Source organism: Sapajus apella, unplaced genomic scaffold, assembly GCF_009761245.1.
Source record: "Sapajus apella isolate SASKATOON/1434 unplaced genomic scaffold, GSC_monkey_1.0 scaffold603, whole genome shotgun sequence".
NCBI lineage: Eukaryota > Metazoa > Chordata > Mammalia > Primates > Cebidae > Sapajus > Sapajus apella.
This window is the reverse complement of record NW_022437529.1, coordinates 492-22,244: the sequence shown is the minus strand read 5'-3', so window position 1 is coordinate 22,244 and position 21,753 is coordinate 492. Positions and strand designations below refer to the sequence as shown.

General features: G+C 54.9%; 2 protein-coding genes across 3 annotated transcripts in view; both read left to right on the top strand.

The window, feature by feature from the left end:
* LOC116546117 (renin) overlaps positions 1 to 6,762 on the top strand; it is a 21,624-nt gene extending 14,862 nt beyond the window's left edge. The window contains exons 4-10 of one of the 2 annotated variants that reach the window (XM_032272458.1): positions 595 to 713; positions 1,693 to 1,889; positions 4,225 to 4,233; positions 4,797 to 4,916; positions 5,250 to 5,391; positions 5,664 to 5,762; positions 6,401 to 6,762. In XM_032272458.1, the coding sequence (XP_032128349.1) occupies positions 595 to 713; positions 1,693 to 1,889; positions 4,225 to 4,233; positions 4,797 to 4,916; positions 5,250 to 5,391; positions 5,664 to 5,762; positions 6,401 to 6,562 (848 nt within the window). In that variant the 3' untranslated portion in view covers positions 6,563 to 6,762. The remainder of the gene's footprint in view (positions 1 to 594; positions 714 to 1,692; positions 1,890 to 4,224; positions 4,234 to 4,796; positions 4,917 to 5,249; positions 5,392 to 5,663; positions 5,763 to 6,400) is intronic. The other variant, XM_032272459.1, reaches the window with a different exon arrangement.
* A 2,621-nt stretch (positions 6,763 to 9,383) lies between these two features.
* LOC116546116 (ethanolamine kinase 2) lies at positions 9,384 to 21,536 on the top strand. The gene is made up of 5 exons (XM_032272457.1): positions 9,384 to 9,977; positions 11,494 to 11,753; positions 14,655 to 14,777; positions 19,677 to 19,819; positions 21,076 to 21,536. The coding sequence occupies exons 1-5, from the start codon at positions 9,720 to 9,722 to the stop codon at positions 21,207 to 21,209; spliced, it is 918 nt and encodes a 305-aa protein (XP_032128348.1). The 5' UTR covers positions 9,384 to 9,719; the 3' UTR covers positions 21,210 to 21,536.
* Positions 21,537 to 21,753: the final 217 nt, after the last annotated feature.

Here is a 21,753-nt window from a genome sequence, read left to right as displayed (position 1 = left end):
CTTGTTGCCCAGGCTGGAGTGCAACGGTGTGATCTCGGCTCACTGCAACCTCCATCTCCTGGGTTCAAACGATTCTCCTGCCTCGACCTCCTGAGTAGTTGGGATTACAGGCTCCTCCCACTATACCCAGTTAATTTTTTGGTATTTTTGGTAGAGACAGGGTTTCACCATGTTAGCCAGGCTGGTCTCGAACTCCTGACTTCAGGTGACCCACCCACCTCAGCCTCCCAAAGTGCTGGGATTACAGGCCTGAGCCACCACGCCCAGATTCCGTCCCTAGTCTTAATCAACAACCTCTTATTGTGCACTTACTCTGTGGCAGCATCTTCTCTGGTGCTATCAGTGTAGTGATTACTTTAAATTCCTTCAATTTAGGACAAAATTCTCGAGGTTTGGGCACATGAGGGGTGGCCCAAGAAAGCCAGTCCTTGACTGATGAAGCACGTAGTCCAAGCCCACTGACCCTAGGGCCACTCATCCCTGCATCTAATCTAAGTCCTAAGCCACACCAGCCATACCCACAATGCACCCCGCCTCTGAGTCCCCCTGTCTGGGCCACTGTTGGACAAACCCGAGCCTGTGTTCCCCTGCCAGCGTATCACAAGCTCTTCGATGCTTCGGATTCCTCCAGCTATAAGCACAACGGGACGGAACTCACCCTCCGCTATTCAACAGGAACGGTCAGTGGCTTTCTGAGCCAGGACGTCATCACTGTAAGTGAGGCCACCCTAGGTCATCTGCCCCCCACCCCTTCTGTTCCCAGGCCTCTCCTGACCCTCCAGGGCCCACACCTGGGGGGAGGTGCACTGCGGCCCACCTGAAGCTTGGGGAGCTGAGGAACACCCTGCTCTGCCGCACCTGACTGGAGCTGCAAAATAGCAGTACCTATGGGGGAGCAAGCCTGGGCTACGGGCTCACCGTTGGGTGACTTACGGAGGCTTTTGCACCTGACTTAACTTTATCTAACGCAGGGCTCGTCCTGAGCCCCACGGCTGTAGTCAAGTCACTTGTCCAAGTTCACCAGCTCTGACTGGGCTCTTAGCTACACCTTACACTGAAATCCAGGGGCAGGGGCAGGGTGAGTTTTGGGGTCAGGCATAGGTTTTAAGGTCACGATTGAGGTTGACCTTGGGAATTGGGTCAAGGCCTGCTTTTCTTTTTCATTTGGCCCATGTCTGACCCTTTCTTCATTCTGGAGTTTCTCAGCCCTTGTTCCATCGCTTGCGGGGGGGTACACATGGAACCTGAGAGGAAATCCGGGTGATTCCTGCCTCCCTCCCTTTTTCTGTGAACTCAGGTATAAAGGAGGAAAAAGGGCAAGCTTGGTTGTGCTGGAGAAACTCTTCGCCCAAGATAAGGGAGAAGGCCAAGACCCAGTCGGGCCGGGCATGAAAGCCAGACCACTGCGGAGCGGGAGGGGAGCTTAGGCAGCTTTTCTTTTGCTGTTTGGCAGGACCACCCTCTCAACCTCTGCTGTCCAATCCCTGGTCAACTCCAGCTCTCTCTGGGCTCCACAGCAGAGATGTGTATTGGCACAGAGTGTGTGCGTGCAGGGTCTAGGAAATACTCTTACCTTGATTTCTGTACCCTGGAGCATGTGTGCCCCTGGGATCCCTAGTGTAGAAGCCCAGACCAGACTCCGGCCAAGGAGTGGGCAGTGGGCTTGGTCTCCTCTGGTCCTTCCTCCCACAGGTGGGTGGAATCATGGTGACGCAGACATTTGGAGAGGTCACGGAGATGCCCGCCTTACCCTTCATGCTGGCTGAGTTCGATGGGGTTGTGGGCATGGGCTTCATTGAACAGGCCATTGGCAGGGTCACCCCTCTCTTCGACAACATCATCTCCCAAGGGGTGCTAAAAGAGGACGTCTTCTCTTTCTACTACAACAGGTGGGGACCAGGACCCCAGGGACTCCAGGGACACCAGGGGCTAAGGTGGGGGAGGGGAGGGGAGGGGAGAAGAGCTGGGGAGTGGAAAGAGAGTCTGGGCCAGAATTGTTTGCAAGTAGGTGACAGCTAATCTGTATCTAGAGCTGCATTCGCAAATATAGAAGCCACGACTGAAATTTAAATTAATTAGGTACAGTTAAGCATGAATTAAGCATTCAACAGGTGGCTCTTAGTTGCCCTAGCCACATGTCAAATGCTCGGCAGCCGTGGTGGCTAGTAACTACGAATTGGACAGTGAGGACAGAGAACATTCCCAGCATGGCAGGACATTCTAATAGACAGTGCCACTCTGGAGCAAGAGGAGATGCCAGGTGGGGGTGATGGAAAATAAGGTGTGTTTCTGTGACCTGGAGCGCTGCCTGTGAGGGCCGTGGCTCCTCCCACACAGAGACAGCCAACTTCGGTCATCCATTAGATCCCTCATTTGTTTGTTTGCTCACACATCAGTTCAGTAAATGCTGTGTGCCAAGCACTGTGGTGGGCTCTGGGGGTACAGCAGTGAACATACTGATCAAGGCAGAATCCGTACTCCTCTACCCACATAGCGCTTACAGGCTAACAGGGAAGACAAGACATATTCCAGCGTAATGAGTGTCACAGGCAGGCAGCGAGGGTGGTGCTGAAAACCACGGACGCTTTTCAGTTCTAGGCTGAGCTTATATGCAGCTCAGCCAGCCTGGGGGAAGCTATTGTCAGCCCTTGCAGAGGGTTGGGCTTTACTCCAAACTGCTGGGCTTAGGAAGATGGCATGGGTTGGAGATAAGAGGGGCTGGGAGCAGTGGCTCACGACTGAATCCCAGCACTTTGGGGGGGGCCAAGGCAAGAGGATCACTTGAGCCCATGAGTTAAGGCTGCAGTGAGCAGTGATTGTGCCACTGCACTCCAGCTAAGGCAACAGAGTGAGTTCCAGTCTCAAAAAAAAAAAAAAAAAATCACAAGGGTGAGAACACAAGACCAGTGGCAAAAAGAATAGAGAAGAGGAGGTCAGGCTCAGAGGCTCACTCCTGTAATCCCAGCACTTTGGGAGGCCGAGGTGGGCGGGTCACAAGGTCAGGAGTTTGAGACCAGTCTGGCCAATATGGTGAAGCCCCGTCTCTATTGAAAATACAAAAATTAGCCAAGTGTGATCGCATACATCTGTAGTCCCAGCTACTCAGGAGGCTGAGGCAGGAGAATAGCTTGAGGGGAGGCGGAGGTTGCAGTGAGCCGAGATCACACCACTGTGCTGCAGCCTGGGCAACGGAGTGAGACTCCATCTCAAAAAAGAAAAAAAAAAGAATAGGGGAGAGGGTCGGAGTCCAGGGACATCTCAGAGTGAATGGAGAGGAGTCTCTGATTTGGTGATAGAAAGGGAGGCCTTGAGAAAAAGCCAAGTGGTGGCTCTGCAGTCAGGGGTGGTCTTCAGAAGAGCGTTTTAGAGGAGGTGGGGACAAGGCCAGATGACAAGCAGTTAAGAGGCAGACGTGGGTGTCAGGAAGTGGAGGTCATGAGATGCAGGCTGCCCTGGGAAATTCAACTGGGAAGGGAATGGGGGTGGTGTGTGGGGTGGGATCCAGAGCAGTAGAGGAAGGGTGGGTGTTTTAAAATGCTAGAGGATGCTCGAGTGATGCCCGGAGGTGGAGGAAGAAGCCAATGGAAAGAAAGAGATTAAAAATGTGGAAAGAGGAGACGCTAAGTGGGGGCATCGGAACTTGGAGGCCATGGAGGAGAGGAGGATCCAGCAGACAGGAAGAAGCCAGGCTTTCGGAGGAGAGGGCCGGCCTCTTCCTTTAACTTGGGGTGGGAAGGAGGGAACATCTGGAGCGATCCTGAAGTGTTGGTAGAGGAGCAGGAGGGAATTTGTGCTGGCACATACGCATCCATTCCGAATTTGTAGAAACACAAGCAGTCTGCAGTTGCACAAAATAACATATGGACACCTACACACCCATGCACACATTGTGCATGTGTGAATTCTAGTATGAATTCTGGAAAAACACGTCACACACACATGTATGCCCTGGAGAATAGGCCTACGGTAGTCCCTGAGCCAAGTGCAACGTGGAGGAAAGGAAGGCGAGGGGAATCAGCTCCAGACTGGGCACCAGGAGCCTGGCTCCAGTGCCACACTTGTTCACTCACGGCCTCGGTAACTTCAGGCAGGAGACTTCACCTCTTGGTGACTCCATTGCCTGAAGAGCGAAAAGAGTACCTAACACCCACCCTGCCAGACAGCAGGGCTGATGAGGCTTGCGTAAAATGAAGCTTCCTTTCTGCTGTCTCTCTTTCTCTGCAGAGATTCCGAGTAAGGAGAAAGGACTCCCACATGGCTGTGACCTTCCAGTATTCCCTGAGCACCTGACCTAGAATCACACATACCACCGGCCCACAACTCGCATCAGCAAGCCCAGCCTCCGCTAGATCCCGAAGTTCTCTGTCCCTCCTCCAGCTCTCTCCATACCCCCCACCCACCCCACACCCAACAGCCACCCCAGGATCCCCTCCCAAGCACTGCTCAATCAGCAGCAACCCAACCCCAAGTGAGGGGCGTCCATTTGTGTCTTTCTCAATCCACTCGCTGTCCTTGGACCTGCTCCTTTTCTGTGACCTCTCTGGGGACGCTTTTTGGGGCACAGCTGGACTACCCTGGAACACCCTCTGGTTGGGTTTGGAGAGGTACAAGAAAGGCAGGGAAGCAGTAGGGCCTGCGTGCTCCCCAGCAGCAGTCCGAGCTGGCTGGCTGTCCCACATGCCACTGCCCTAGAGCCTTCTGTTCTGCCCTGCACCCTTGCCCAACTTTCCTCGATTGCCTGAGTCCCTGGGTCCTGAAGGTTATGGGTTTCCAAGAGCTTCTGATCTTTCCTTTAGGAATTCCCAATCGCTGGGAGGACAGATTGTGCTGGGAGGCAGCGACCCACAGCATTATGAAGGGAATTTCCACTATATCAACCTCATCAGGACTGGCCTCTGGCAGATTCCAATGAAGGGGTCAGAAATCCTCAACACTCCCCAGGCTCCAAAAATTGCTGTTGTCACTGGGGTTGGGGAGGGTGGGGAAGGGGCAACCTGCCCTCTTTCCAATGCAGCCACTTCTTAAGCACAGCCACCATTTGCTCTCTGCCTGCTCTGTCCAGCCTGGGGAACAGAGAAGGGAGGGACCTGGGAAGCAGTGGAGGGTGACAGTACCTTCCCCCCTCCACTCACTGCCTCAATGGGCCACCAGCGCGGTCTCCACCCATCCACCCGCACTCAGGAAGGACATGCAGCCTGGAGGTGCCCCATCGGCCTTCTGTGTGTCTGACCGACTGTGGCCTCCCCCAGGGTGTCTGTGGGGTCATCCACCTTGCTCTGTGAGGACGGCTGCCTGGCACTGGTGGACACCGGTGCATCCTACATCTCAGGCTCTACCAGCTCCATAGAGAAGCTCATGGAGGCCTTGGGGGCCAAGAAGAGGCTGTTTGATGTAAGAAGCCAAAGAGGGAAGGTGCTGCGGGTGGGGGGAGTGCCACCTGGTCTTCGCTCACAAATCCCCCAGGCAGCATGAGGTCCCAAATGAGGCCATCTCAGGCCTTCGCTTGTTCGCCTCACACTCTCCACACGTGTGGCCCGTCACCCATGGAGAGGGGCACTGTGCCCAGCCCTCTCCAGCAGAGAGTCCAGGCCGCCAGTACAGGACCCCTTGTCTGCTGAGATGCCTTCCGCACTCAAGAAGGCTCCCTTTGCCCCCCACCACAGTATGTCGTGAAGTGTAACGAGGGCCCTACACTCCCCGACATCTCTTTCCACCTGGGAGGCAAAGAATACACGCTCACCAGCGCGGACTATGTATTTCAGGTGAGGTTCGAGAGGGCCCCCTCAGTGGCAGGGAGGAAGGCTGGACAGAGACCCCCAAAGGAGGAAAGATTACAACGCTCGGATCATGTTAGAACCATAGTTCGCAAACTTGGCTGTGCATGTCACCTGGAGAGCTCTGAAAAAACCTGGTACCGGGGCCACATCCCCTACCTATTAAATCAGAACCTCTAGGAGTGGTACCTGGGGCTTGGTCTCCCCGGGTGATTCCAATGTGTGGCCATGTTTGGGAATCACTGGGCCTGTTCCCTCATCTCCATTTTCTCATCAAATGCTCCCGGTAATCTTAGGCTCCTACATTCAGATCCTCTTTTCGTCATCAATAGGCTTAGAGAAGTTGAAGAGCTTGTCTAGGTTCAGAAGCTAAGGCGAACTGTGGCCTCCTATAGGAAGTATGGTGCCTGATGCATTGTTTGCCTGGCATCTAGCAAAGGACCTAAATGCAGGAGTGGTACAGTCCACGATGGAGCAAAACGGCCAAGAAGTGAGGGAGGCTCCGTGTGGCTCGGGGAGAGGGGGCGAGAAGGGGCGATGTGACTGAAGACAGCTGCTGGGGTCAGGCAAGGTGACAGGAGAATGTTCAGGTGCTGGGTAAGGAAAAACTCTCCTCCTTCCTGCAGGAATCCTACAGTAGTAAAAAGCTGTGCACACTGGCCATCCACGCCATGGATATCCCACCACCCACTGGACCCACCTGGGCCCTGGGCGCCACCTTTATCCGAAAGTTCTACACAGAGTTTGATCGTCGTAATAATCGCATTGGCTTCGCCTTGGCCCGCTGAGGCCCTCTGCTGCCCAGGCAGGCCCTGCCTTCAGCCCCGGCCCAGAGCTGGAACACTCTCTGGGATGCCCCTCTGCCTGGGCTTATGCTGTCACCTGGAGGCACCCGGTATGGAGCTCCTGCTGGAGGCGTGCCCTGACCCCTGCACCAGCCCTTCCCTGCTTTGAAGACAAACAGAATAAAGACTTCATGTTCACAGCCTGTTGCATCTGGGTTCACTAGGGTTTAGGATGGAGGGAGGGGCTGCGTGATCACTTACGGACAGAAAAGTGACACGGACGAGGTACACATTCGCGCTGTCCACAGGTTCCTGTGTGCAGGGATGATGCCATCCATCGGCCATCAACAGGACTCAGGTGGAGCTGTTTACACAACCTCGGGTGGGAAGCCTGAAGAGAGCCAGCACCAAGCCCCCTTTAGTCCCTCAGGGACCAAGGCTACTGCTGTGGCAGTAGACCGTAGGTCAGAAAGTTCTCCCAGCTCACAGAAGCCAGCTCTGAGTTCAGACTCTGCTCTCCGGAGCTAGTCAGCCCTACCTCTTGTCCCTGCAAAACTCCCCTCCACTCTCCTTGCTGCCCCTCCCCCTGCCCCATGTAGCCATTTACACAGGCAGTCTAAGGCACTACCACCTAAAACCATAGAACACCAGAGATCCGGGCAATACTTCCACTTTACAGGTGGGGAAACTGAGGCCCAGAGAATGGAAGGCCTTGCCCAAGATTACTCAGTCAAGAATCAAGTAGTGGCTGGGCGTGGTGGCTCACGCCTGTAATCCCAGCACTTTGGGAGGCCGAGGCAGGCGGATTACAAGGTCAAGAGATGGAGACCATCCTGGCCAACATGGTGAAACCCCGTCTCTAATAAAAATACAAAAATTAGCTGGGCGTGGTGGCGTGTGCCTGTAGTCCCAGCTACTTTGGAGGCTGAGGCAGGAGAATTGCTTGAACCTGGGAGGCAGAGGTTGCAGTGAGCCAAGATCGCGCCACTGCACTCCAGCCTGGTGCCTGGTGACAGCGCAAGACTCTGCCTAAAAAAAAAAAAAAAAAAAAAAAGAATCAAGTTGTAAAGAATACTGAAAGATAGTGAAGAATCAAGACTGGAACCCAGTCCGTCTGAACCGGGTCCTGGGGGCTTTCCACTTTATCACAAGCAGTGGGTACTGTCACAAGTACAGTGCTTCACACACCCTGGTTCAGGGCCACGTGCACAAGCACACAGGCGCACACACACACTACTATCCTCCATCCCATCCACCCAGACTCCTCAGGCTGAAGTCTCTTTTCTCACCCTTATTACTGGGCTGTCTGGGGGCATGTGTAACTCGGGAAATGAGAAATCAGCAACCACCTGGAGCCACGGAAGGCATCTCTCTTCACCACAGTTGCTCACCTCTCTTTTGACAGAAAATCGTGAGGCACTGAATGGCCCAACCAGGCCCTCAGTACCTCTAGAGTCCCTGCAAGAGTCCCTGTGCAGAGCCAACGACCCCTGGGCGTCAGGACCCTGGACTCCCACTGATTCTCCATGTTCTCTTGCCCTGTGTAGCTGTGCTTTCTCACTGCAAAGGAAGTGTTGGAGGCCAGGGTGTTTTCTAGCTCCATCCCGGGGCTCCATGACCTTCAGAAGGCAGGCACGACCCCATATCTCCTTCACTGTCCAATATGGCAGTCGCATGTGGCTATTTACACTAAAATTAAAAATAATTAAAATCGAATAAAATCAATGCGGCTACTGGTCACTGCACTGGACAGCACAGATATAGAACATTTCTATCATTGCAGAAGTTGTGTTAGGCAGAGCTGGATTCTGGACAGCAGTAAGCATAGGAGCCTTGTGGCTGAGAGGTGCCGGGATAGACCAAAGAGGTAACTGGGGAAATAGCAAAGGGCCCCTTCTCTGAAGGTGCTTTTCTGGGTGGGGCAGTGAGGGATGGTGACTAGTGAGATCCCTGAGGCCTCACTATAGCAAATAGGGCCGGCAGCCAACAGAGCCCTGCTCAGGAGGTGGCAGAGAATGACCAAAGGAGAGTCTGGCTAGTAGAGGGACTTGGAGCCGGCCTGGCCTCTCTCCAGGCTCCTCCCCACAGCAACCCTTCCCCAGACACCTTGTCACCCCTTCCCCTTCCTTCCCACCCCCAGCCAACACCACGCCTTGCTTTGGCCTTGTAGCTGCGCCAGGCCTTTAGTTCTCCTCCCGGGACGTGGGCAGGGTCTGTCCACTTCACACCCCGAATGCCCAGCAAAGCACTGGGCTCAGGGATACCCACTGGCCTAACTACCCAGCCCCATTCACACGCTCAGGATGGGAGGGAGGCTTTAACTCAGTCTTGCCCCAACTCCTGCCCAGGATGTGCCCAAACACTCCAACGTCCTGGCTGCTCAGTGGCCTGCCAGGGGACAGCACAGTCTGCTGGACTGGCACACATCCCAACGCCATCACCCAATGTCCCCTCTCCACGGAGTGTGTTTCTGTTGGGGATGGGAGGTTGCCTGAGGGGGCTCTCTGCAGGGAAGCACCTTTGAGATGCAGCAGGGGTCGCCCCTGCAGAGTCATTTCCTGGGGTCCGGGGACAGGGTGGGGGCAGGGAGCAGGGGCACAGAGGGGCGAGCCCAAGCTGACGTCGCGGGAGCAGCGGATCTCTCCATTCCAGGATGAGGTGGGGGCGCAGAACGAGCCCTCCCCAGCCTCCTCCCCCAGGCTACCGGGAGAGAGCAGGAGTCTCCCTGCGTCGGAGGCCGGGAAGCGAGCCTCGGCGGGGACCCGGGCGGGGCGGAGCCAGCGGAGGCCCCACCCCCGGCGTCACCGGGCGCCGGGGCCCCCTAGGGGGCGTCGCCCCCGCCCCCACCCCGCGCTCCAGGTAGCGGCGGCCGCAGCTGCCGGCGTTGGCTGGCTGCGCTCCCCAGCGGCCCGCGGGCCGGGGCAGGGGCGGGCCGGGGGCGTTCCCGCGGGCCGCCGCCCGTGATGTCACAATCGCGGCGGGCCGCGGCGCTCCGGGGTCGGCGGTGGGCGGCGGGCCGCGAGCGGGCGATCGAAGCGGGCAGCTCGCGCCTGAGTCATGGACTTCCCCTGGCCCCTCCTCTACCCCTCCCACTCCCTCGCCGGGCCCCCCCGCCGGGGCTAGCGTCGGCCGCGGCTCCGAGGGGGTGGGGCTGCTGGGAATGGCTGTGCCCCCTTCGGCCCCTCCGCCGCGCGCGTCCTTTCACCTGAGGAGGCACACGCCTTGCCCGCAGTGCTCATGGGGCATGGAGGAGAAGGCGGCGGCCAGCGCCGGCGGCCGGGAGCCGCCGGGCCCCCCGAGGGCCGCCGCCGTCGCGTACTTCGGCATTTCCGTGGACCCGGACGACATCCTTCCCGGGGCCCTGCGCCTCATCCAGGAGCTGCGGCCGCATTGGAAGCCTGAGCAAGTTCGGACCAAGGTAGTGGAGTGGGCTCGGGGCCGAGGATGGGGCCCTGCCGGGGCTGCCACGAGGATGCGGGGACCCAGTCCTCCCATCCTTCCGGGGTGTCGGTCCCAGGGGTGCACGGCTGCTGCGCAAGAAAGGTTTGGAACGTGGTTTGTGTATGGATCTGTTTCGTCCCTAAGCAAAACTAGGCTTACACCTCCCTCGGCCCTGCACACGCCCCCCTCCTCGTGGGGCTCTTGGGCACGCTGGGTGGCCACCCGCCCAATGTCGTTTGCGAGCCGCACCCCCTGGCGCTGGGTGCTGGTGCCCCTTGCTGCCCAGAAGCGCGTATACAGCCAGCTCTGAAACCTGAGGAGGCGTGAACTTTTAAGAGACCCCCCCCAACGCACGCATACATTTCTGCCCCACCCCATGGTGGGGGCAAATCCTACAGGCTCTGAGCTGCCTCTATGAGTCCCTGGAGCCACCCTGTGGAATTCCAGCTAGCACCCAGCCCCTCACCATAGCTGCAGGCTCAGGCCCAGCACCCCCCAACACAGGCCATCTTCCCCAGCGCCAGCTGGCCACAGGTCCCGGGACACATCTGTGGACAGAGCCATCCACTGAACCCACTCTCACAGCGGCTCCATGCAGTGGGCATTCTGGGGTGGGGTGGGGGCAAAGTTGTGGAGAGGTTCTAAACGAAGTGTGGAGGCTGACAGACCCCCCCCAGCCCTGGGGAGGGAGTAGCATTTTCAAAATAAAAGGTCCAGTTTGGTGTAAGACTGGCAAAGCATCAAGCAGGCCTGAGGTTAATTCCAGCACTGACATAACATGCCATCTGCCCTCCCCTCTCCTGCCTCAGTTTCCCTACCTAGAATTGGTTCAGATGACCTCTAAGGCCCTCCCAGCTCTGTCCCATTGTGCCCCATAAATCCATGATTCCTTTCTCCTTATCACCCTGCTGTCCAGAGAACCTTGCTCACAGCTCAGTTGTCTCCTGCCTTTTCCGGTCAGGACCTCTGACCACTAAAGTCCTGGGATGGGTGCCAACCTTAGTGCCCTCCTTGTACCTCTGCCACTGGATGGGGCACGAGGTAGAGCAGACCCCACTGCCTGGCACAAGGTGAGAGGCAGCTGGTCAGGATGTTCTGTTCTGGACAACTCCCAGCCCTCCCCTGCCACATTCTGGTCCATGGGGTTTCTTTTGGTGCTGGGATGGAGGGTAAGGAGCGGGAGGGGGCCTTTGCCTCCCAAGTAGTGTGGAAATTTTTCCACTGCCAAATCCCATTCACTAGAGGCAGACCCAGGAGTGTGTGGAAGCTGAACCCAAGCTACATTTTTTTTTTCTTGAACTCTATAGAGACTGGAGACCCCAAAGGTTGGGGACAGAGTGGAGCATGAGTGACTTGGCTAAAGCACTGGGGGCTTGGGGTGGTTGTGCTCAGCATTCAAATGAGCACCTCCTGCAGGAGCTACAGAGCCTTGGGGAGAGACCAGAGGGACCCTGTCCCACCCCCACCCACGCACTGCCCTCTCCCCATGCCAGCGCTTCACGGATGGCATCACCAACAAGCTGGTGGCCTGCTACGTGGAGGAGGACATGCAGGACTGTGTGCTGGTCCGGGTCTATGGGGAGCGGACGGAGCTGCTGGTGGACCGGGAGAATGAAGTCAGAAACTTCCAGCTGCTGCGAGCACATGGCTGTGCCCCCAAACTCTACTGCACCTTCCAGAACGGGCTGTGCTATGAGTACATGCAGGGTGTGGCTCTGGGGCCTGAGCACATCCGTGAGCCCCGGCTTTTCAGGTGAGGAGGGTGCCAGGGCCTCTGTCTCTACTATTCTTCAGGCCTTGGGCTTGGAAATCTTTGGCATGTGGGGTCCGTAGTGGAGACTTGTAAGATCTGTGAGTTCCCTGAAATTACATAAAAAATGCATGTTTATATGCATTGCTCGGCAGAGAACGGCTATAGCTTTCCATGGATTTTAAGCGGTGTCTGCTAGAAGGATGGGTTCTGGGGGAGGAAAGGAAAAATTGTCATGAGGATGGGACCAGAGGACCTGGTTCCCTAAATGCAGCAGAGGTCTGCTTCCTGGTAACGTACCTCAAACCTCTGCCCACTCCAAGTCTGACCTGGAAACATCTCAGAGCCTTAGAAACTAAATCTGAGCCAGATCCCCAGGGCACTCAGGGCGTTCTACCTCTGTCTCAGTTTGTCAAGGAAAATGGGCCCTATCCAGGGTGAGCATGGTTTACCAGCCCAGGGAGATGCTACCTCTCCTGCCAGTCTGAGCTCCTTCCGGGCTCCCTAAAGAGGTGGGAACCCAGGTTTGGGGAACTGTCAAGGCCTCCTTTCAAAGGCTCACAACAACCTGTGGCTCCTGGGGAACCCCTCCCAGTAAATGCTTGGATGTGGTGGGCCCAGGAACTGGACTTTTCCTTCAAGCCTTGGGGATGCCCTAGAGCCTAGAAAGGGGGAGGACCAAAGAAGGATCCCTAGTATCTCCCTCTCCTCTGTGCCAGAACAAGGGTGGCAAGCAGTGTCCTCCTTCCTCCCTCCAATGTCACGACCCACATGGAGGGCACTGACTTGAGTGAGGCCCAAGGCAGGCTGGAGTTTACTCCTGCCACTGGGACAGGGGCACAGGGGCCTGCCTAGGAGCCTTGGCGTCTGCCCAGGCTAATCCAAGGGAAGGAGGCCTCACTTACTGAGGGGAAACAAGTACACCTGTGGGTAGAGCAAGAAGCTTCTTTGCTTCATCACCTGCCACCCACGTAACCCCAAGTGCATGTGGCTCTGTTTGTGTATGCCTTGCAGGGACTCAGAAGAAGAGGATCTGAGAGCCCCTCCACCCTCATGCTCCTAAGCTGCTGGTCGGGTGGCATATTTCAGTTATGTATTGTAGCTGTGTGTATGTGTGTATCTTGAGGGTGTGAGGCATACAAACCTATGCAAGGGTGTTTGCAGGTTCTAGCTGAACAGGTCCAAAAGTACCCAGACTAGAAATGTGAAGCCACAGCAGGGTACAGGGGACCCTGTCCTGACTTCTGCCACTGCACTCCTCCCAGCGCTCCCTCAGTCTGGGCAAATAAGCTCGGATATCGGCAGGTCTCACCACTCCCAGGATCCCTCCGCCTCTATGTATCCGAGGCTGTCACTCATCCTCTCATGAAAACAATTACCATTGTCAAGAAGATTGAAGCTAGATTTAGATTCCCTAAGAAGAAGAATATGGCATCTGGGGGAGAGCCAGAAATTGGGATAGGTGTAGGAGGTAGGCCCTTCCTTGATGATTTTCCCAGGATAGACCATCATTTCTCTGGGTGAAGGTGGATGTCTTCGGGGAAGGCCTCCAGGAGCCACCCCTCTACATGTTCCCTTGAACCCCACCCCCAGCCTCGGCTTGCTGAGGCTTTGCAGCATGAAAATGCTGAGTGTTGAGGTTACTTTCATTGCTATTCCAGACAACAGCCCTATTGATATTCAAGAAAACGCTCTGTTCATGCTCTGTTCCGAATCTTCCTTTGGGAAGGGAAGGCCTGAGTCTCAGGTCTGTTTCCCTGCCTTGCCCAAACCCTGGTGGGTTCCCTTCTTCTGCCCCAGGGCTCTGGCCTCTGAAAGAAAGCACAGCCTTCCTCTCTCACCCACGTGGTTGCTGCCCCGCCCCTTGTCTCCTCTACCCTTTAGGAGGTGGGGGCCTTGGGGACTTCCAGAGGAACCCCAAAACTGCTCTGTTATCCCAGTAGGATATAGCCTGTCTCTTTCCAGAGCCTGGCAAGAGAGAGGATGTCCATGAAACAGCTTGGTAACAAGGTTTCAAACAGCCAATGCCTTTGTTGTCTTTCCCAGTGATTGTTTTTCGAGCAACAGGCAGAGGCTGTATGTTGGAAGGAAGCTGACTGTTGGAGGCTTAGCAGACGGTTGGGGGGTGGGGCTGCAGAAGGGAGGACTGGCAGGGGACTGGGAGGGCCCAGATGGGACACAGGGCCTCTGGCGATGGGGTCCTTATCAAGGCCCTCCTTCTCTGACTGGTCAGCCTTCCACTCACCCCCACCTTCTCCCAGCAACCTTCCCTACCACCCACTCCTCTCCTGAGACCTTGGATAATGTCCACAGGAGAACTTGAAAATAGAACGCTGGTTTGTTTTGCGTCCTTGGCACTCAGCCGCCAGCATTAACTCCCCATAGCCGAGGAAGGGGCTGCCCTGAGCCAGTCTGTTTTCCTCCCCACCTTGGCCAGGCTGATAAGAGGCAGGCATTTCTTCCCTGCCTGGCATCACCACCCCCGATCTCTTGGTGCAAAGTGATCTATGTTCACGTACCCTGAGAGGATGGGTCAGAGTCCAGGGGGAGGAGAAGCTGCCCCACCCCCACCCCCCAAGTGCCCCTCTGTTCTCAGGGGTAGCCGTGGGTACACTGGGGTAAGGCAAGGCCACTGACCTGTGACCAACAGCCCACTGCTCTACCCTTCTGCTCCCTGAGGCAGCCCCAGCCTGACACTGGAAAGGGAGCTGCTACCAAGCTGCGGTCTTAATTTATTTTCCTTCCTTCTGCCGAGACCTTCCTTCTGTGGGACCTGTGCTCCTAAGGGACTTGCAATGATCCCATCCTTGGCCCTCTGGCTAGTGCCGTGGTGGGCCAGGAGGGGATGAGTGGGGAGGGCATGTCCCAGCACTGATGCTCTACTCTTCCTGTTCCCTGCTGTAGGTTAATCGCCTTAGAAATGGCAAAGATTCATACTATCCACGCCAACGGCAGCCTGCCCAAGCCCACTCTCTGGCACAAGATGCACAATTATTTCACGCTTGTGAAGAACGAGATCAACCCCAGGTACAAAGATCTGGGGGGGTCCAAGGCTGCCTTAATGTGATCCCCCTTCCCCATACTTTTGGTTTCAGCCCACCCTTCCAGGAGGTTTAAGGACCCAGGTCCTGGGAGGGGGCTGGGGAGTTTCCCCTGCAGTCCCTTCAGTCCTAGTTGCTAAGCCTCTGTCTCCAAGCAGAGTTGGGCCCTTTGATTAAATCTCAGGAGCTTAGATGAGCAGTTTTATACTGGTGTGCTCATTTCTCCTTGACTCTCTGATTGTGGCAGGGACCAGGGTTGGGGACGTTTCCCCATTTTACTTAGCGGATGCTGAAGCTGAGACTGAGCTTGGTCCAGTGTTACAGGGCTTGTGAGAGGCAGGGCTTCTGTTTCTCAGCCCAGGGCTGTTTCCACTTGCCCTGCCTTCTGAACCATGAGCAGGGCAGGGCCCTCAGAATGAGGTGGGACTGAACTTAGCGTCAGAGGAACTCAACTCATCAGCTGACAAGCCCTTGGGACATCAAGGTTCCTGCTACTTCCTAAGACCTTTCTTGTCCCCATGTGCCTTTGGGGACTGTGCCCCCACCTTGCTCAGACTGACAGCTTGCTGCTTCCCTCACTGCTCTTCCCAAGAAAGGAGGTAGACCCCCAACCTGACATTGCCTTTCCCCAGGGAAGACAGGGTTCCCTGAGTTTTCCCTTAAGCGCTTGGACCAGCAACCTGAGAGTCCTGTAAACCTTTAGACACCTGACTCCTCAACACACCCTGAGTGCCGAGGAAAAGATGGAGGCCTGGAGGAAAGACTGGTGTCTTGCCTTCCATCCTCCAAATAAAAGGCAGGAGTGAGTCTCTGATTCCTTCACACTCCTTGCTGGGATTGGCTATCACCCATGTTCCAAATGTTCATGGGAGCAGGGTGCAGAAGAGGTTTAGGGGGAAGGATGTGTCTTCCCTCTTCTAAGATGACAAGATAATAATGAACTCCATCCCCATTTGAGTATGTCTCTGTCACCCACATGCATGACTGTATCCGCATCCTCCCACGCTATGCTTACCAGGCTCTGTGTTGGGACTGTTTGTCCATGGTGGCCCAGGCCTGCCCTCTCTTTGACCACGTTCAGACCTTGTATGTCAGATATTCTCTCTGGGACAAGGACTTCCTTTTCCCTCAGGGCTAGAACAGTTCACAGAGAACAGGTCCTTCCAATCCTTCAGCCCACAGCTTTTATTTGACCGATGGAAAACCGAGGCCCAGGGAGGGGATGGGACTTGCCCAGGGTCGCTGATCAGTGGCAGTTCGGGAACTAGAGCCAGGCCTCTGGTGCTCAGACATGGTCCTGAATACTACAGCTTCCTTTGACGGTGCTGCCACTGTGTGACCTTCAGGGGTAACGTTATTGGGAGGGAGTAATCCCTGGAGGAGAGCTGGCCCAATCCCTTTGCTCCTGTCACACCTTTGAACCTTGAACAAATCAAGTTGCTTAACTTCTTTGAGCCTCTTTAGGGGATGATCCATGCCCTAAGCTGCCTGACTGCCCAAAAGCAGAGCCTCGATGAGCAATCATTTAGACAAGATAAGCACCTGGAGCTCCAGGCATTGCCTAATAACCCTGGATTATTCAGTCCTTCATTTCACAGACATTGATTGACTGGGATTTAAAACAATTTAAAAATGAATGTGACATTGGCCCTGCCCTCAAAGAGCTTAAGAGCCATCTGGGTATACAGGGCACGGCCATGCACAGATGCACAAGAAGCCAGGGTGTGTAATGTATGCTGGTGGTGGGAGAACCCGGGGAAGTTGTCTTGGCAGAGGTGGCGTGGCAGAAATGAGCAGGGAGGCTACTCCAACTGGAGGAGATGGCTGGAGCGGGGTTTGCTTATGAGTGACGAGTAGATGAGGTTGGCTGGAGCAGATCTTTGGGAGGACTTGACTCTTAGAAAAGCCTTGTGGGGAGAAAGTACTCTTGCCTGCCCAGATCCTGACAGTGGAGTGGAGACTGGCCAGGCAGCAGTCCCAGTATCAGGAGGAACCCCAAGTCTTCCCTAAGAGACCTGCAGCCCCTTCCTCACCCTCCTGCTGAGTCTGGGGCAGAGGAGCAGGAGGAGCAGTTTTTCCTGGGCAGTGTTTCTGGGATGCGGTGGTGGTTACTCTTCTGCCAATCCCACAGCCTTGAAAGAGCCCCATGGTGGCGGGACTGAAGGTAGCAAAGCTGGCGATGTTTCAAGTGCTCAGGAGAGGGAAGCGGAGCAGTGAGGGAGGCCCTGGGGAGACGGAAGGCCAGGACTGTTCCCACAGTAACCATCTTCATGGCCTTGGGGTGGGCAGGGTGGGGGTTAGGTTGAGGTCAGGGACACAGCAGCAGGCATCTTGGATGTCAGAGCCATGTTTTTCAGTTTGGGACCTGAGCAAATCAAAGGAGCCCTCCCAATTCTTCTCTTTTGATGGTCAGTCTAAGAAAAAAAAAGGAATCTTAAAAGGTACCTTCTTAAGGAGAGTCAAGACTGAAACATATCTTATGCAGACCTGTCGACACAGATAAACTCCAGGAAGCGTGGGGGAGGCCTCCCCCATATCACTCCTCCCAGCGGACTCCTTGGACTCAAAGAGGCCTTTGCAGAGCCTCTGAAGGGCACCCAGGCCTTCAGAGAGAGTACACAGCCTTCACAATTAGAAGACTCTATTCAATTTGAATCCTTGGACAGGCCAAGGACTGCTTTCCTTAGACAAGGAAGTAGAGGACCCAGCAGTGCAAGAGATGTCTGGAGGCTGGGAGGAAGCCTCTTTCCTTCCCTGAGCCTCAGTTTCCCCATGGGGCTGGACTAGATGACCTCAGATCTTTTTTTTTTTTTTTTTTTGAGACAGAGTCTCGCACTGTCACCCAGGCTGGAGTGCAGTGGTACATTCTCAGCTCACCACTACCTCCACCTCCCAGGTTCAAGAGATTCTCCTGCCTTAGCCACCCGAGTAGCTGGGATTACAAGTGCCCACTACCACGCCCAGCTAATTTTTTTTTTTTGTATGTTTATTAGAGATGGCATTTCACTATGTTGGCCAGGCTGGTCTCGAACTCCTGACCTCATGATCTGCCCACCTCAGCCTCCCAGAGTGCTGGGATTACAGGTGTGAGCCACCGTGCCCGGCCAACCTCAGATCTTCTTTAGCTTTGACCTTCTCAAAGCCTGGAAGGGAGCCTGTCCTCTCTTCCTTCCCTGGTGGGGACAGAGGGGTGCCTCAGTCACTGAATACTCTTCCTCGTGTTCTGGCCTCTGGGCTGGGTTAGGGAGCAATTGGTCTGTCCTGTGAGAAAGTGAGAGAGGGCCAGTCTCATTCTTATCCTCCTCTACGTGCTCTTGCTGCCCTGAACAGAGAAACACAAACAGGTGACACGGGAATGGAGATCAAAGCCCAGCCTCCTCCTCTCTGCCCATTGGTGGTTCTAGGTTTTTAAGGACTGCGGTAAGTGTTTGGCCTTTTCAGTGTACACAGACCTGTGTGCCTCCTGGGGACAAAAGTTCAGAGCACACGAGGACAGCACATCCTCATCAGACTTCCACGTGGCCTTTAATTTGATTGATTGGCTGGTTTCTTCATTCCCCAACATGTGTTTCTTTCAGCAGGAAGGACTGCTGGGTGCATGGGTTGGGGGTGGTTCAGAAGGAGAGGTGGACCCATGCATCTTTGTTCATGCTGCCAAGTTGCCTGTGCATGGTCTGGCAGGGGTCTGGGACCAGGGAACACGTACTCATAACTCAAGGTAGAAGGGATGAGTCACTGGGGAGCCCACAAAGCAAGCATGCTCTCATTGAAGGCGTTAGCATTCCTTTAACAATATAGGAGTGAACTAAAGAAGCTCTTTGTGGCCGGGCATGGTGGCTCACGCCTGTAATCCCAACACTTTGGGAGGCCAAGGCAGGTGGATCACGAGGTCAGGAGTTCAAGATCAGCCTGGCCAAGATGGCGAAAGCCCACCCTTACTTGTATTATTTTGAAAATACAAAAATTAGCCGGGCATGGTGGCGGGCACCTGTAATCTCAGCTACTTGGGAGGCTGAGGCAGAGAATTGCTTGAATTCGGGAGGCGGTGCAGTGAGCCAAGACCACGCCACTGCACTCCAGCCTGGATAACAGAACGAGACTCTGTCTCAAAAAAAAAAAAAATAGTTCTCTGTTCGCTTTCTCATATGAGCCGATGGTCTGTCTGTGAGATGACAGGTTAGACCAAAAAGTCCTAGGATTAAGAAGATTTTAATTAAAAAGAAAAAAGAGAAGAGAGGGTTAGAGCAGCCCGTCTCTCTGGTCCCTTCTACCTGTGACACGGTGAGCTGCTGGGGTGAGCGGGGGCACACCAGGACATACTTCTGCCTCCTCAACAGAGCTCCATTGCTCCAGCTCCCTGCCAGGGCCCTGCTCTTCCTCCCAGGGAGGAGCTTGTGGGAGAGTCTCGACAGGCAGCGGCACCTCCTCCTGGCGAGTTTTCCCAGCATCCTAAGAGCGGGTCTGTTTTGCATCCCTCCCCACTGCTCCCGTTGCCCTTGCTCTCTCTTATTCTGGAATCCCCAAGTCTGGACACTTGTTCTCGCTGGCCCTGTCCTTTCCCTGTGTCTCCTTCCTTACCCTCCTGTCCCTTTCACAAAGTAGCAGGGATGCCCTCAGCCAGCGACTTTTATGCCCTGCCTCATGCTTTGATGCCCATGTCTTAATCAGCTTCCTAGTGTAACCAGAGAAGTCAGATGGACAGGAAGCCTCAGTGCCATTTTACAGATGATAAAAGTGAAGGTCTGAGAGACCGGCCGTTTTCCCAGGGTCCCCTGCAGTAAGACGGAGGGAGTGATGAGGCTCGCACTCAGGGCTCTTGAGGCCAAGCACCTCCCTGTCTATCCGCCCTCCCTTCACTGGCTACCTTTTTTTTGCCACTGCCCAGCCTTTCTGCAGAGGTCCCTAAGGTGGAGGTGTTGGAACGGGAGCTGGCCTGGCTGAAGGAGCATCTGTCCCAGCTGGAGTCCCCTGTGGTGTTTTGTCACAATGATCTGCTCTGCAAGAACATCATCTATGACAGCACCAAAGGTATGGCTTCTCTGGCCCTGGGACAAGCAAAAGGAGACCTGCATTTAGGTCTTTATTTTTATTTTTATTTTTTAAGAAACGGGGTCTCATTATGTTGCCCAGGCTGGAGTGCAGTGGCTATTCACAGGTGCAGTCCCACTACTGATCAGCACGGGAGTTTTGACCTGCTCCGTTTCAGACCTGGGCTGGTTCACCCCTCCTTAGGCAACCTGGTGGTCCCCCATTCCCGGGAGGTCACCATACTGATGCTGAACTTAGTGCGGACACCCGATCGGCATAGCGCACTACAGCCCAGAACTCCTGGGCTCAAGCGATCCTCCCATCTCAGCCTCCTGAGTAGCTGGGACTACAGGCACGCGCCACTGCGCCTGGCAGATTTAGGTCTTAAGTTAATTTGTAGGAGGGAAGGGGAAAAGCAAATAAAAATTTCCCACTTTGAAAAATCCGTGCCAAGGGCTGGGCACAGTGGCTCATGCCTATAATCCCAACAGTTTGGGAGGCCAAGGCATGTGGATTGCTTAAGCCCAGGAATTCAAGACCAGCCCAGGCAATGTGGTGAAACCCCGTGTCTACCAAAAAAATACACAAAACTTTGCCCAGTATGGTGGTGCATACCTATAATCCTATCTGCTCAGGAGGCTGAGACAGGAGGATCACTTAAGCCTGGGAGGTGGAGGTTGCAGTGATGGAGCCACTACACTCCAGCCTGGGTGACAGAGTAAGACCCTATTTAAAAAAAAAAAAATCTGTGCCAAGAAAGAACTCAAAATCATGGTTTGCGGAGGTCCTCAATACTAGGGCACTTAAGCCATTACTCCTGACAATTCTGGACTTCTGAGAACACTGTGGCTGTCCTGAGCCTTCAGGGAAGGAGGGGGGTAGGGGAGAGTTGGGGGGGAGCGGGGAGAGAGGAGAGAGACACCAGCATATCTCCTGATGTTGCTGCTGAGAGCATCACTCCAGGGCGTATTAATACTTAGCTGTATTCCTGATCCTTAGCCTTGCTGAGGACAGATGTCTTCAGATGAGGAGAGCCTGAAGATCCAGCTGTGTGAGAGGGACACTGGGAGCTGGGAAGGGCAGATAGAAGGATGGAAGGAAGTAGCTTAGAAGACTGCCGCAGCGATGGGGTTGGCAGGATTGCTGCAGAGGCCGGCATTGGTCAGTGGGTGCATCCCAGAGGTCAGTGGAAGCTTGACCAGGCCAGTTTCCAGATCTCCTGGGCCAACGCTCATCGACTGTCCTCTGTTTCATAGGTCACGTGCGGTTCATTGACTATGAATATGCTGGCTACAACTACCAAGCTTTTGACATCGGCAACCATTTCAATGAGTTTGCAGGTGAGAGGGGCATTGCTACCGTCACGTGCTGCGTAGCGACGTGTCAATGACTGACCGCATGTAGATGGTGGTCCTATGAGACTACTGTATGTTTGTGGTAACAGGTACCATATTTTTACTGTACCTTTTCTATGTTTAGATATGTTTAGATGAAGAACTACTTAGCACTGTGTTATAGTTACCTACAGTATTCAGTACAGTGACATACTGTACAGCTTTATAGTCCAGGAGCCACAGGCTGTACCGTGTAGCCTGGGTGTGTAGTAGGCTGTCCGTCTAGGTTGTGTACGTACACTCTGTGATGATCACACAAAGTCACCCAATGGTGCGTTTCTCAGAAGGTATCCCTGTCATTAGGCAATACGGGACTATATTTGGCCGATGTTCAAAGCACCCTGTTTATGATGGGGACCAGGGCCGGGGCATGGGGAGGGCCAGAAGTGGTTCTGTACTTGGAGGGTAGAGGCTAGATAGCTTTTGTCCTCCAAAATATCACAGCTTGAGTGGTTAAGGCACAGCCTGCTTTTAGAGAATTCCAAGTCTCGTTGGGGAACCAGGACTGACATACACAGGGCAGACCTCTCTTAGCCCATA